Here is a 13,872-nt window from a genome sequence, read left to right on the forward strand (position 1 = left end):
GACCTGGTTCCCCATATTACTGGCACTCACTTCTCATCTGTCCAACTGTGTACATGTCACATCAGGTTACATGGACTTGTACAACCTTTCATCACAGGACGTATACTTCAGGGGACTCAAGAGGGTTAGGGTTACAATTATAGAACACCTTGATAACAACCCAGTTCCATAGGGCCAAGAAAAGCCCAGATAGAGGGAGTCACTTTAAACTGAAACTATTTAAGTCTGAACCTTTGTTCTTTCTATGTACATGCTATTTCACAGAAAGCCTTTCTCTCAAGTATTTGTAACTCAATATTCTGGCTCTCTTATCCTCAGTCATTAATCTCTTTTTCTGGCTCTAATCCGGTCAATAAGAGCTGAGTTATATCAGGTCAAGAAGGGTTGTCTTGTCAGCCAATCACGCTCCAGAGTGTGATGTTGATGAACTGGTTAGGTTAAGTGCCGTTCAGAGTTCAATCACAGACTTGGGTGGAGTTTGTCTTGTAATTTGGGCCCTGTGATTTTGTTGTATCCACACTGAGGTTTAGAAACCAATGCCTGGAAGAGCCATGCCCCGGGAACAGCTTATTGTCAAATACTTGTTGTTACATTTGGAAGAACCCTGAAATGGTTGCAAACAGGAATCAGCCTTGCAGGGGGGCTCGGCCAGAAATGGCTTCTCAGAGGGGGCTGGATAGGAATCATAGTCGATGTGGTCGTAGCTGCCCTGGGGTCTTACTCTGTGAGGAAAGTCCTGGTTTTGAACTGGCCGTCTTCCACAGTGTACCTGTAAGAAGAACAAGATGAACCTCAACCCTCCTATCTGCTCCCTAATGACCTGTCTGTGCTCTTCTGTCTCTTGAATCCAATTGGTAGAATCTTTAGTGTAGATTGTGTAGATGTGTTGTGTATATTGTGTATATGAGCAAAAGAGGTCCCTGTTCAGGTAAGTTAGCCTGTGTGCGCGTGTGTGCACGTGCGTGCATGCGCGTGCGTCAGGTATGTGAGCAGAGGAAGAGGACGACAGAGGACAGCAGGCGATTTGAAGAAGAATACTCTAATCTAGTTAGCATGTTGTCCGGCTCTCTCTTTCATTTCTTCCCCTTCCTCCTTCCTGTTTTTGTAAAAGGGGTTTTCTGGCGCTGGTGTGTGACGTTAAACGATGGCTAACGCATACTTTCAGCACACGGTGTTGACTGCGTTCTGGTCTGTAGTCGTCGGGCCCCCAGCCAGGCTACCCTGGATGACCTCACTGCTCAGACAGTTGTTTTTTGGGTGGGGGGGGGGAACAAAGCACTGAGAAATAAATATCTGATTGATGAGGACGTTCTGTGTTCACCGATTGGCCAGTGGGTGTGAAGCTCTCTCTAGAGTAAAGAGACACGGAGAGCGAAGGGGAAAACTAAATGAGAGGAGGAGGAACGGGAGACACGGCGTCCTGGGCTAGTGGTGGCCTGCCTTCTTTGTACAACCCGTTGCTAGGATATTGTTACTATGTGAGCAGTGTGGCCTGCACTGGGACAAGAGATAGAAAGAGAGGGAAATAGAAGGACACAATGAGGCTCACAGAAGTGTACAGTACCCCCACCCCACCCTTTCCTTCTCTCTTTTACCTCAAATCACAGAAAACTACCAAGAATAATCACCCTATAGCTGTGTGAGATACATTTCTGAGTGCAAACTTTAGTCTAGTTCACGGATTGTTAGGATAATGTAGGTGTAAACCAGGCAGTACGTTTAAAAGTGCGACAAAGTCAAGAATAAAACACTGAGTGCTTTCTCCCCCGCCCCCAGCCCCGCCGCCCGCCGCCGTGCTTGCCCTCCATCAGCTCTTTGTTGGCCATTGTTCGGCCCTGGTGTTTCTGGGTGCAGTTAGCTGCTGCTAGCTATTGTTAGCGAGAGCCATTCAACGAGTTTGTGATGAGCCATGAAACTGCTAGAGGGACAAAGGAGCCACAGCTGCTCTGCTCTCTGCCTTTCCTTTGTTTGTTCGTTATTCCTTATTTGTTTGTTTCTGTTTTGTTCCTTCTACTTCTTTTTTCCATGTGTGTGGATATCATGTATTCAAATGCACACACACATACACATACATAAACACACACACACACACACACACACACTTACACACACACTTACACACACACACACACACACACACACACACACACACACACACACACACACACACACACACACACACACACACACACACACACACACACACACACAGATGTATCTCTTAACATCTAACCTTGCGAGTGCAGAGATAGCATTTTGTGTATGCATGTGTCTGTGTGATTTGTCAACCACAGTGCCGTGTAATGCATTGGCTTGTGTTTGTTTTGAGAAGTCATTCCAACTCTGAGCCTGAGACAACCTGCTAGAATGGGTGAGGGCAAGTGTGTGTACATGTGGGTTTTCGTTGTTTGTGTTTTGCTCATGTGAGGAGGAACAATCGTGGCTTGTGGAACAGCAGTCACTATTGAACAACGACGACAGTCACTATTGAACAACAACAACAACAACAACAGTCACTATTGAACCACAACAACAACAGTCACTATTGAACCACAACAACAACAACAGTCACTATTGAACAACAACGACAGTCACTATTGAACCACAACAACAACAACAGTCACTATTGAACAACAACGACAGTCACTATTGAACCACAACAACAACAACAGTCACTATTGAACAACGACGACAGTCACTATTGAACCACAACAACAGTCACTATTGAACAACAACGACAGTCACTATTGAACCACAACAACAACAGTCACTATTGAACAACGACGACAGTCACTATTGAACCACAACGACAACAGTCACTATTGAACCACAACAACAACAACAGTCACTATTGAACCACAACAACAGTCACTATTGAACCACAACAACAACAGTCACTATTGAACCACAACAACAGTCACTATTGAACCACAACAACAGTCACTATTGAACCACAACAACAGTCACTATTGAACCACAACAACAACAACAGTCACTATTGAACAACGACGACAGTCACTATTGAACCACAACAACAGTCACTATTGAACAACAACGACAGTCACTATTGAACCACAACAACAACAGTCACTATTGAACAACGACGACAGTCACTATTGAACCACAACGACAACAGTCACTATTGAACCACAACAACAACAACAGTCACTATTGAACCACAACAACAGTCACTATTGAACCACAACAACAACAGTCACTATTGAACCACAACAACAGTCACTATTGAACCACAACAACAGTCACTATTGAACCACAACAACAGTCACTATTGAACCACAACAACAACAGTCACTATTGAACAACAACAACAGTCACTATTGAACCACAACAACAACAACAACAGTCACTATTGAACCACAACAACAGTCACTATTGAACCACAACAACAACAGTCACTATTGAACAACAACAACAGTCACTATTGAACCACAACAACAACAACAACAGTCACTATTGAACCACAACAACAGTCACTATTGAACCACAACAACAGTCACTATTGAACCACAACAACAGTCACTATTGAACCACAACAACAACAGTCACTATTGAACCACAACAACAACAGTCACTATTGAACCACAACAACAGTCACTATTGAACAACAACAACAGTCACTATTGAACAACAACAACAGTCACTATTGAACAACAACAACAGTCACTATTGAACCACAACAACAACAGTCACTATTGAACCACAACAACAACAGTCACTATTGAACCACAACAACAACAGTCACTATTGAACCACAACAACAGTCACTATTGAACCACAACAACAACAACAGTCACTATTGAACCACAACAACAACAACAGTCACTATTGAACCACAACAACAACAACAACAGTCACTATTGAACCACAACAACAACAGTTGAACCACAACAACAACAGTCACTATTGAACCACAACAACAGTCACTATTGAACCACAACAACAACAACAGTCACTATTGAACCACAACAACAACAGTCACTATTGAACCAATACAACGCCACAACAACAGTAACTATTCACCATCACGTATTTGGTGAGCACTTCTTCCCCAGACATGAACCATATGTATTTTGTTTTGGATTATAATAGATTGTTTCCTTTCTGCTTTGGATGCAAAGTAGGGAATGAGTGCAAATAGATGTGACTAATGCCTTTTCGCATATAATCCAATTCAAATATATGAATGAAATTGGAAGGAGGAGAACAACGATGACATCTAAAATGACAGCTAATATTATCCAGTTGGATGGTGGCAGTGAAGCATCCCATCCGCATGGAGCAATCTCTGAAAGGACGTCAAACAGAATATCCGTTGTTCCATTCAGACAGCCTGTTTAAATGTCAGTTGGGTGGAAAGGGAGAGTGCAGCAGCACGGTTAACTGAAGAGCTTTGTGCAAATCAGGCCCATATCTGCACAGGGTAGCAACTAGCTACCAAGTCTTACAATGCCAGTCTGGGTATGAGCCACAAACTGTCCACATCACCCGCCATCTTTACCATGCTCTCTTGGTCTTCTGCTTTATTTTTCTGTTTTCGCTGACTTTTATTTGTAATATAGAATCGTTGTTCTCTCTTTTTCATTTGGATGATTTCTTCTTCTCGTAACATTGTTACACGTGAGGGTGTGTGTGTGTGTGTGTTGTCCTTGATGAATAGGGTTCCTTTTCACATGGATGTGGGACAAAGTGGATGTGGGAGCTACTTCTGGATATCCTGTCCAGATCCACACAGTGTGTGTGTGCGTGCCTGCTGAGCGTGTAGCTCGCCTTCAGTCATCCAGGGTGGGAGAGAGCAGGCAGTAGGGCTGAGGATATACTTGCTTTAAACCATGCATTCGCGTGGGAAGTGGTGGCGTCGTGAACTACTATTTCGTCTTACTGGAGGATTCCAATAGAGGGCAAACCACGGCCCTGAAGACCTTAACCGTCCAGAGTAGCATGATGTAAATGATGCATGATGGGGAGGGGGTGTAAGGGGGGAGGCTATGCAGAGGCTAGGTGAACTCTGAACGAGTCTTGAGTGCCCCTACACTGCGCCCCTACCGTTAAGGTGTGTACTGCATCTCACACACGCGGAGCATTCATTTCTCAAGACGTGCACAACCAAAGCTCCAAACGGTTAGAATTTCTGCATGATGAAACGGGAACAAAGGCGTCACTCTGCCCCTGGCAGTGCTTGGTTTCTGGCCCAGGCTGTGTCCTCTCCCTCGGGTTCTGCTGAAACGTGGTGGGACGGCTGGATTCCATAACGGTATATGGACTGCATTTCTGTAGTGGCCACGCAGCCTAACATTCACCCAGTCATGCACACATTCACACATCAACGGCGGAGTCAACCACGCAAGGCGACAGCCCGCTCGTCAGGAGCAGTCAGAGTGAGGTGTCTTGCTCATGGACACCTCGACACTCAGGGATCGAACTAGCAACCTTCCGGTTACCAGCCAACCCACGCTACTTCCTGAGCCACATGCCGCCCAATTAAGTCATATGTGTCCTCGAGGAAGCTCCAATGTGAAGTCGTGAACTTCACCAAACATGTATACGCATGTGAGGTGACGCAACAGTGGGACCTGGTGGAAGCTCGTTCTTTGATGTGGGTTCGGTCAGGGCCTCTGTGCAGTCCCTCAGGGTCTAGGATTTGAGTTATACCGCGGCCAGATAATATTCTAGTGATTATTTTCAGACCCTAACCCTAACAGCAGAGTTAATATAACCCTGTTAACCCATAACATACGAGCATTTAACAAGATATATAGATGAAGTCACACCATTTCTGTTTCCATGAACACAAAAAATACCTCACCCTGTGGTAAACGTGGGATAACCCTCTACTATCTAAATGATCTAAGACACAACTGCCAACGCAAGTCATTGCTCGTGAGATGGACCTTTAGGTAGAGGGTGACCTCGGGTGTTCTGGTTGCATCAGCGGGATCACCTTACGGAGCGGTCAGGCTCTAGCAGGACTCTGGGATCTGCTGGCCTCATGGTGTAATGTGATCTGTGCTCAGCTGGCTGGGTCTGAGCTGAATCTCCCTGAGCCACTTATGAGGATGGCAGGGTTTTCTTCACATTTGTCTCTTGGCGTCTCTTTTTACTTTTTTTTCTGTGCTCCCTCTCAGTGTAACGGTCTTAGAGCTGACGCTGTGTATTCTGACCACAAGAGTGAGAGTTGTGATTTCAAATAGAGACCAGGCAAGTTTGTTCTGATTCAACCCAAAAATACAAATAAATAAAAGGGGTTAAGAAAAACATCCGGAACAAATTCACCCCGGCAGGGGGCCTTGTCTGCAAGTGCACCTCACAATGCCTGGCTAACAGTAATAACAAATACTTATTTTTCTATCATTTTACAACAGTTTGGTCATTCTAGCTGCCAGATTCATCATGGAATCCCATTAGACTAGCTATGGAGTCCCCCGCTTACAACGGTAGGAAACGCTGAAACAACCTGTTGCAGAAAGATGATTCACAGAGAAATGGCATTGAGTTGCAAAGTAACAAAATCTATGAATATTCAGGACATTTTCTTAATATCAGGTTACTTTTTTGTTCCTCGCCACAGTGGCGATGAGTTACATGTTAGAACCATTTCCTATGGAGTTGTATGTGACTCCATCACAAGATAAGCATCTCAATGGCCAGACTACCAGATATTGTGTGTTTGGGTTTGTGCGTGTGCGCGGGTGTGTGAATGTGAGAAAAAGAATGCGTTATTGTCCTTGATGAATAGGGTTCCTTTTCACATGGCTGTAGGACAAAGTGGCCACACTGGTAGACTGCTGGACATCCTGTCCATATCCACACACAACCTTTCTTTATATTCTATGTGTGTTTTTTGACATCACACATAGTTGTACAGTGTCGCAAGAATGGCTATTACACATTCCTTTTGTGTGTGTGTGTGTGTGTGTGTGTGTGTGTGTGTGTGTGTGTGTGTGTGTGTGTGTGTGTGTGTGTGTGTGTGTGCGTGTGCGTGAAAGACATTGAAGCTAGCCTTAATGTATGTTAAGGGGGGGCTTGGTTGAGAGGTACACTTTGCCTGAACCAATAGGATTTGATTATCAGTGGGCAGCGAGAGATTCATTCTGTAAGGGCACATGAGGAATTCTGGGAATGAGGTCTTCTGAGTGTGAGGGGACAGTGCTAGGTCATTAGGGCTAGCTATTTTAAGCCTTTTACTGTCTGTTGCAGGATACCCGCATACACACAGGTACACAAAAGCATGCACACACACTCACACACACATGCACACACATACACACACAAACACACACAGGGACACGCAGACATTTACATGAACACATATCTTCCGTTATCCATTCAATTCTGAATCCCAAGTTTCTCATCTATGTTTCCAAGTGCAGGCTGTGGTGAAGTCAGCGCAGCAGCAGGTTACTGAGAACCTGTTGTGTTCTCACCCTCCTCTCACGTTTCCCACCTCGTGTTTCTCATCACTTTCTGCCCACTCACTCTCTGTGTCTCTTCTGTGTTGGTTTGCACACAAACGTACACAACATGATGAGCCTGTGTGGACCTGAACCATTGTCCCCACGGCGGACACGCCCGCCTCATTCTCAGGACGCAAACCGTCACTTTGGATTGACACGGGAGCTGCACTTCCAGAGCCATGTTGTTTTGTTGTGAGAGATGACCTGGACACCAGCATGACGGGATTCAGCCGCTCCAAATGTACCTGCACTACCATGTTTTGTTGAACCTTGACCTTGTGTTTCTCCAGTCAGGTTCATTTCCTATTGTTTGATTTTCATGACAATGGCTGGCACCAATGGGAAGTCAAATCTCTGAGAATAGTATTTATTATTATTTATTAATTTTTTATTATTATTATGTCAACATTGTTGGCTCTCCCTCCATCCAGTCTATTCGTTTTGGCAACCGTTTACATTTGGTCACCCCAGCCAACAATGTGGATTGGATTTTTAAAAACGTGTGTGTGTACGTGTGTGTGTGTGTGTGTGTGTGTGTGCACTTGCTCACGTACATACCTACGTGCATACACAAAGCATGTACCCTAACAACACCGTCAGTGTTAGCCTATGCAGCGGTGCTACTTGAGGATAACCATACACAATACATTTATCATTGTGTTCAACTCAAACCCCCTGGTGTTACCTCATCCCCTCTCTCGCCAACACCATCTCCCGGTACGCAGCGGTAATCCCAGAACCACCTAGTGGACACACACACACACGCACACACACACACACACACACACACACACACACACACAGAAGAGACAAATAACACACACACACGCAAAACACACACACACAAAACACACCACATCGACACCACTGGCAAGAGCTCCTATCGCTGATTGACTTTTGCCTTATTTTTGAATCACTGGAGGGAATGAAAGAAGTCCCAGGATGAGTGAGGATGGATCCAGAAACAGGACTTTGGCCGTGATAGTACATGTGGACAGGGGGTGTGGACCGAGTTGTGGCTCCTGTAGTAAAGCTCTGTAGTCCGTCCAGTAGGGAGACGTTAGTGGGCTCTGAGCCCCCACCAGGCCACATCCACCACGGCTTCAAGGGAACGATCTCGGCTTGTTTCTCAATACTGTGTGTGTGTGTGTGTGTGTGTGTGTGTGTGTGTGTATGTGTGTGTGTGTGTGTGTGTGTGTGTGTGGAGAATCAACACTTCATCGTTGACTCTTCATTTTCTTTTTCTTTAGGGTCTGTCACTCCCATCCCTCATTTTGTGTAACTATCTGTTCCTCACACACACACATACACAACACATCACACACACACACACACACACACACACACACTTTTTTCTGGAGGTTCCCCTTGTTTGTCTTAACTCTTGTGTGCTGTGGGTTGGGTATGGGAGCTTGTGCTGACGATCCAGCATGCAGATCTGAGACTTGTATGGAATTCCTTGTTAGACACAGTTAAAGAATGTTGTGGTGACCATTACTGCGCCAGAACATCCACTATTTATTTTAGTCGAGTCAGTCAGTTTATAGTGAAGTGAATTAAGGAATGAAAGTGTAATGTTTAATTGGTGTGCAGAGAGGAGACAGCTTTTGGCCTTGAGACTTTGTAGGTATTTATTTGGAGCATGACCGAAATCAAACATTTAATCAACTATATAAATAAGTTTGACGGCCAGGTTTCAGTGAACTCCATGGAATGAATAGTAAAAATGTTAGTAAAAGCTCTACTAAATGAAAGGTTAAACTGGTACATCATGCAGCCATCAACACTGCCAGGGTTATACACACACACACACACACACACACACACACACACACACACACACACACACACACACACACACACACACACACTATATGTACATACTAGGACACCCTTGCTCAGAATGTATGCACTAAAAGTATTATAAGAAATATCAGTCAATATGACTTTGTATGATCTGGCAATAACATATTTATAAACAACCCATTCTTCTCCTATTTCAGATTTGTCGAGTGCCAAGAGGAAGTTTGCAGAGTCTTTGAACGAGTTTAAGTTCCAGTGTATCGGGGACGCAGAGACGGACGATGAGATCTGCATCGGTGAGTCCACCCCATCCAACTCTAGTCCAAACATCTGGAGGATCGGGTGAAGATAATGTTGTCATTTCTCTCTTTCACTGATTCACACTCATTACTTGATTGTATTGCTGAGCCTGAATGTTCAGATCAGATAGTGGTTCATCAGGTCAGTATAAAGGCTGGCCCGAATTCATCGTTTCAAGCCTCAGATGATCGGGTTTTCCAAACGAATATTCAAATATTAAAGGTCCATGCCACCAGGTGAGGTGTGATTAGCCGTTACAAGCCGTTTTGGAAATCTTCCCCTTATGACATCACAAGTGGGCGTGTTCACCTAGATCAGGGGTGTCAAACTCAAACTGTACAGCGGGCCAAAATCGAAGTTTTGGACCAAGTCGCGGGGAGTTGTTGACGGGGGGGTGGGGGGGGTGGTACAGAGTTATGGGCTGGCAGAGTTGTTGACGGGTGGGGGGGTGGTACGGAGTTACGGGCTGACGGAGTTGTTCACGGGGGAGTTGACGCGCCAGTGTTACCACGCGTTAACGCTGGAATGCGATATGCCAGCGGGCCAATTGCATTAATTGGGGACATTACATTATAACAGGGTCCGCAGGCGGAGTTGTTGACGGGGGGGGGGGGGGGGGTACGGGATTACGGCCTGCCGGAGTTGACGGGCCAGGGTTACCACGCCGAGACGCTGAAATGCGATATGCCGGCGGGCCAGTTCTGATAGATATTATTCGATATTATCTAGCGGGCCCGATTAAATGACACTGCGGGCCGGATTAGGCCCGCGGGCCGTAGGTTTGACACCCCTGATGTGTGCTGGATCACACCACACCTGGTGGCATGTCATGGGACTTTTAAGGGAAAAAAATACAATGAAATATGAAAAGTTGATTCAAAATGCATATCTTTCTCTGTTAACTCAAAGAAAAGAAGGTGCTTTGAACATTGGACAATGTGCAAAACAATGAAAATGATTAGAATACTTGGCTAGCACCGTGACACTTGGCGCCCAGTGTGAGAATCGACAGGGCCCACAGAGACACACTTTAAGTGGTTGTTATCATAATTATATATTTGATGCTATAGGGTTGTGTTTTCTTGGTGACATAGCTTTTTGAAATATAAAAAGCACTCTTCTTATTCTTATCCACCCTTCACTCTCCTGTTATTCCATCACTTACCACCCCAGCCTTCTTAACGCACGGTGTCTGCAGTAGATCCTGAAGCCCCCCCCCCCATGTACTCAATCAGCACTCACTTCTGAATCTGTCAATTTGGGACCCCAAATTTCGACATGGAATCATAAGCTACTGAAAGACACCTCTAATAATACGCTGTTTGCCTAGCTACCTCTTTATATGAGTGCTAATGCAAATCCTGACAACAATTCACGCAACAAAAATGATATAAAGATAAAATTGTATTTCACTTTTGGATTTGTTTAGTAAACTCTAAAACAGGTTGTCTTATGCAACAAGTGGTAGTAGTGGAGTAAAAGTGGATAGTATCAGAAATAGAATATACTTAAGTTCAGATACCTGACAAATATACTTTAGTGCAGTGACAAAGTACTCCTACCTTGTTACTTCCACCACTGAAACCTGCTGGCAATGAATGCAATTTATGCATTTTACTCTAATCTGCGCTTTGCTATTGATCTGAACTGGATCAAAACCCAGATGTTTTTAGGGGGAAAAAAGGATTGATAGAATTTTATGAGCCATATTAAAAGTTCATAGTAAGATGTAACTGGCATCCCCAACTTAAATCATTATAAGTGTGTGTATGTGTGTGTGAACCTGCGTGTGTGTGCATGTGAACTTGCCAATGGTGTGTCGGGCACTGGAAGTGGAAACTCTAACCTGAAACAATGCAGCCGTGCCTTGCTTGCCAGAGAGAGAAAGAGAGAGAAGGGGGAGCGAGAGACAACCCAAAAACAAGTAGCAGCTTTCTAAGTTAGCATGCACAAATGACTAAACACAGCTTAACTAGCCTGCAAACTGGTGTCATTATCAGCAGATTACTGACCGCCAAGTCTCAGTGTGAACCAGATCAGCGTTAGACAAGATGGCTTTCTCCTCTCGCCCTCAGCCTCCAGTACATTCTACTGTCTTTCTCCTCTCTCTCAGCCTCCAGTACATTCTACTGTCTTTCTCCTCTCAGCCTCCAGTACATTCTACTGTCTTTCTCCTCTCTCTCAGCCTCCAGTACATTCTACTGTCTTTCTCCTCTCAGCCTCCAGTACATTCTACTGTCTTTCTCCTCTCAGCCTCCAGTACATTCTACTGTCTTTCTCCTCTCTCTCAGCCTCCAGTACATTCTACTGTCTTTCTCCTCTCTCTCAGCCTCCAGTACATTCTACTGTCTTTCTCCTCTCACTCTGCCTCCAGTACATTCTACTGTCTTTCTCCTCTCAGCCTCCAGTACATTCTACTGTCTTTCTCCTCTCTCTCAGCCTCCAGTACATTCTACTGTCTTTCTCCTCTCTGCCTCCAGTACATTCTACTGTCTTTCTTTCCCGATCTCATCACCGTTTCTACGGCTCGTTTCACTTTTGAATCACTTTTTTCTCACCATCTGTCTCTCTCGATATATGCTTTTTCCTCTTTTGACATTGTTCCTCTCTCTCTCGCTTCCTCTCTCTCTCTCTCTCTCTCTCTCTCTCTCTCTCTACCTCTCCCTCTCCCTCTCTCTCTCGCTCTCGGTCTCATTGTCTCTCTCCGTCCATCTGTCTCTCTCCGTCCACAGCCAAGTCTCTGCAGGAGTTTGCAGGAGTCCTGCAGAACCTGGAAGACGAGAGAACCCGTATGGTGAGTTACATCTGCTACTGTACTACAGTCACACTGTTATACCGTACTGTTACACAGTACTACACATACTGCTACTGTACTACAGTCAGACACTGTTATACCGTACTGTTACACAGTACTACACATACACTGTTATACCGTACTGTTACACAGTACTACACATACACTGTTATACCGTACTGTTACACAGTACTACACATACACGGCTATACCTTTCTGTTGTACCGTACTGTTACACAGTACTACACATACACGGCTATACCTTTCTGTTGTACCGTACTGTTACACAGTACTACACATACACGGCTATACCTTTCTGGTGTACGGTACTTCAAACAGTATTCTAATGTACTGCCCTAAAAGGGCAAATCGCAATATCTGCATCAACAATGAAACTAAAAAACAACACGTTTTTTGATAGTATGGCCAATTCCGTTGTGACAAATACCAATCAGCAAGGGTAGCAACTAGGTTTCCCATTCAGATATGTGGATTTTTTCTGACATTAACAAGCATTTCATAATTTATTTCTACATTGTAATTCGTTTTTAAATTATTTTATCGTCAACATTATCATCTTCTATGTATCGCAAACATTTTAGTGACTGCTTTTTGCCTTTGTAGGGCAATTGTACTGCCTGTCTGCATCCTGAGCAAGACGCTCAAGCCCCTTAAACGCTCCTTAATGACCCCTGACCTGCCCCTGTCCTCACTGTAAGCTGCTTAGTGCTGAATAACAGTTCTCCCTATACATGATACTTTAATTAACTACACTACTGCACTGTCCTATACTGGACTACACTACTGCACTGTCCTATACTGGACTACACTACTGCACTGTACTGTGCTGTACTACACTGTTCTTTACTCTGCTGTACTATACTTAACTTTGCTGGGATACACTGTACTGTACTGTACTGTACTGTACTACACTGTACTGTACTGTACTGTACTGTGCTACACTGTACTGTACTGTACTACACTGTACTGTACTGTACTGTGCTACACTGTACTGTACTGCACTGTACTACACTGTACTGTACTGTGCTACACTACTGTACTGTGCTACACTGTACTGTACTGTACTGTACTGTACTACACTGTACTACACTGTACTGTACTGTACTGTACTACACTGTACTGTACTGTACTGTGCTACACTGTACTGTACTGTACTTCGCTGTAGTGTTCTGTGCTACACTACTGTACTGTACTACACTGTACTGTACTGTACTGTGCTACACTGTACTGTGCTACACTGTACTGTACTGTACTACACTGTACTGTACTGTGCTACACTGTACTGTACTGTACTGTGCTACACTGTACTGTACTACACTGTACTGTACTTTGCTGTAGTGTTCTGTAATACAACACATTATCTCGCTCTAGATTGAAAATGCCAACGATGTGCTCATCATGCCCCTGGAACGCTTCCGGAAAGAGCAGATCAGTGCTGCTAAGGTAACCGTGACAACACACACACACACACACACACACACA

The 13,872-nt window shown here is 44.6% G+C and overlaps 1 protein-coding gene across 1 annotated transcript in view; it reads left to right on the top strand.

Annotated features, from left to right (window-relative positions):
- Nucleotides 1–13,872, top strand: part of LOC311354703 (rho GTPase-activating protein 26-like) — a 67,378-nt gene that overhangs the window by 21,108 nt on the left and 32,398 nt on the right. The window contains exons 2-4 of the mRNA XM_084474540.1: nt 9,476–9,571; nt 12,308–12,369; nt 13,762–13,833. Of these exons, the coding sequence (XP_084330666.1) occupies nt 9,476–9,571; nt 12,308–12,369; nt 13,762–13,833 (230 nt within the window). The remainder of the gene's footprint in view (nt 1–9,475; nt 9,572–12,307; nt 12,370–13,761; nt 13,834–13,872) is intronic.

The sequence above is a fragment of the Micromesistius poutassou genome (genome assembly GCF_964030765.1).
Source record: "Micromesistius poutassou genome assembly, chromosome: 10".
Lineage (NCBI taxonomy): Eukaryota > Metazoa > Chordata > Actinopteri > Gadiformes > Gadidae > Micromesistius > Micromesistius poutassou.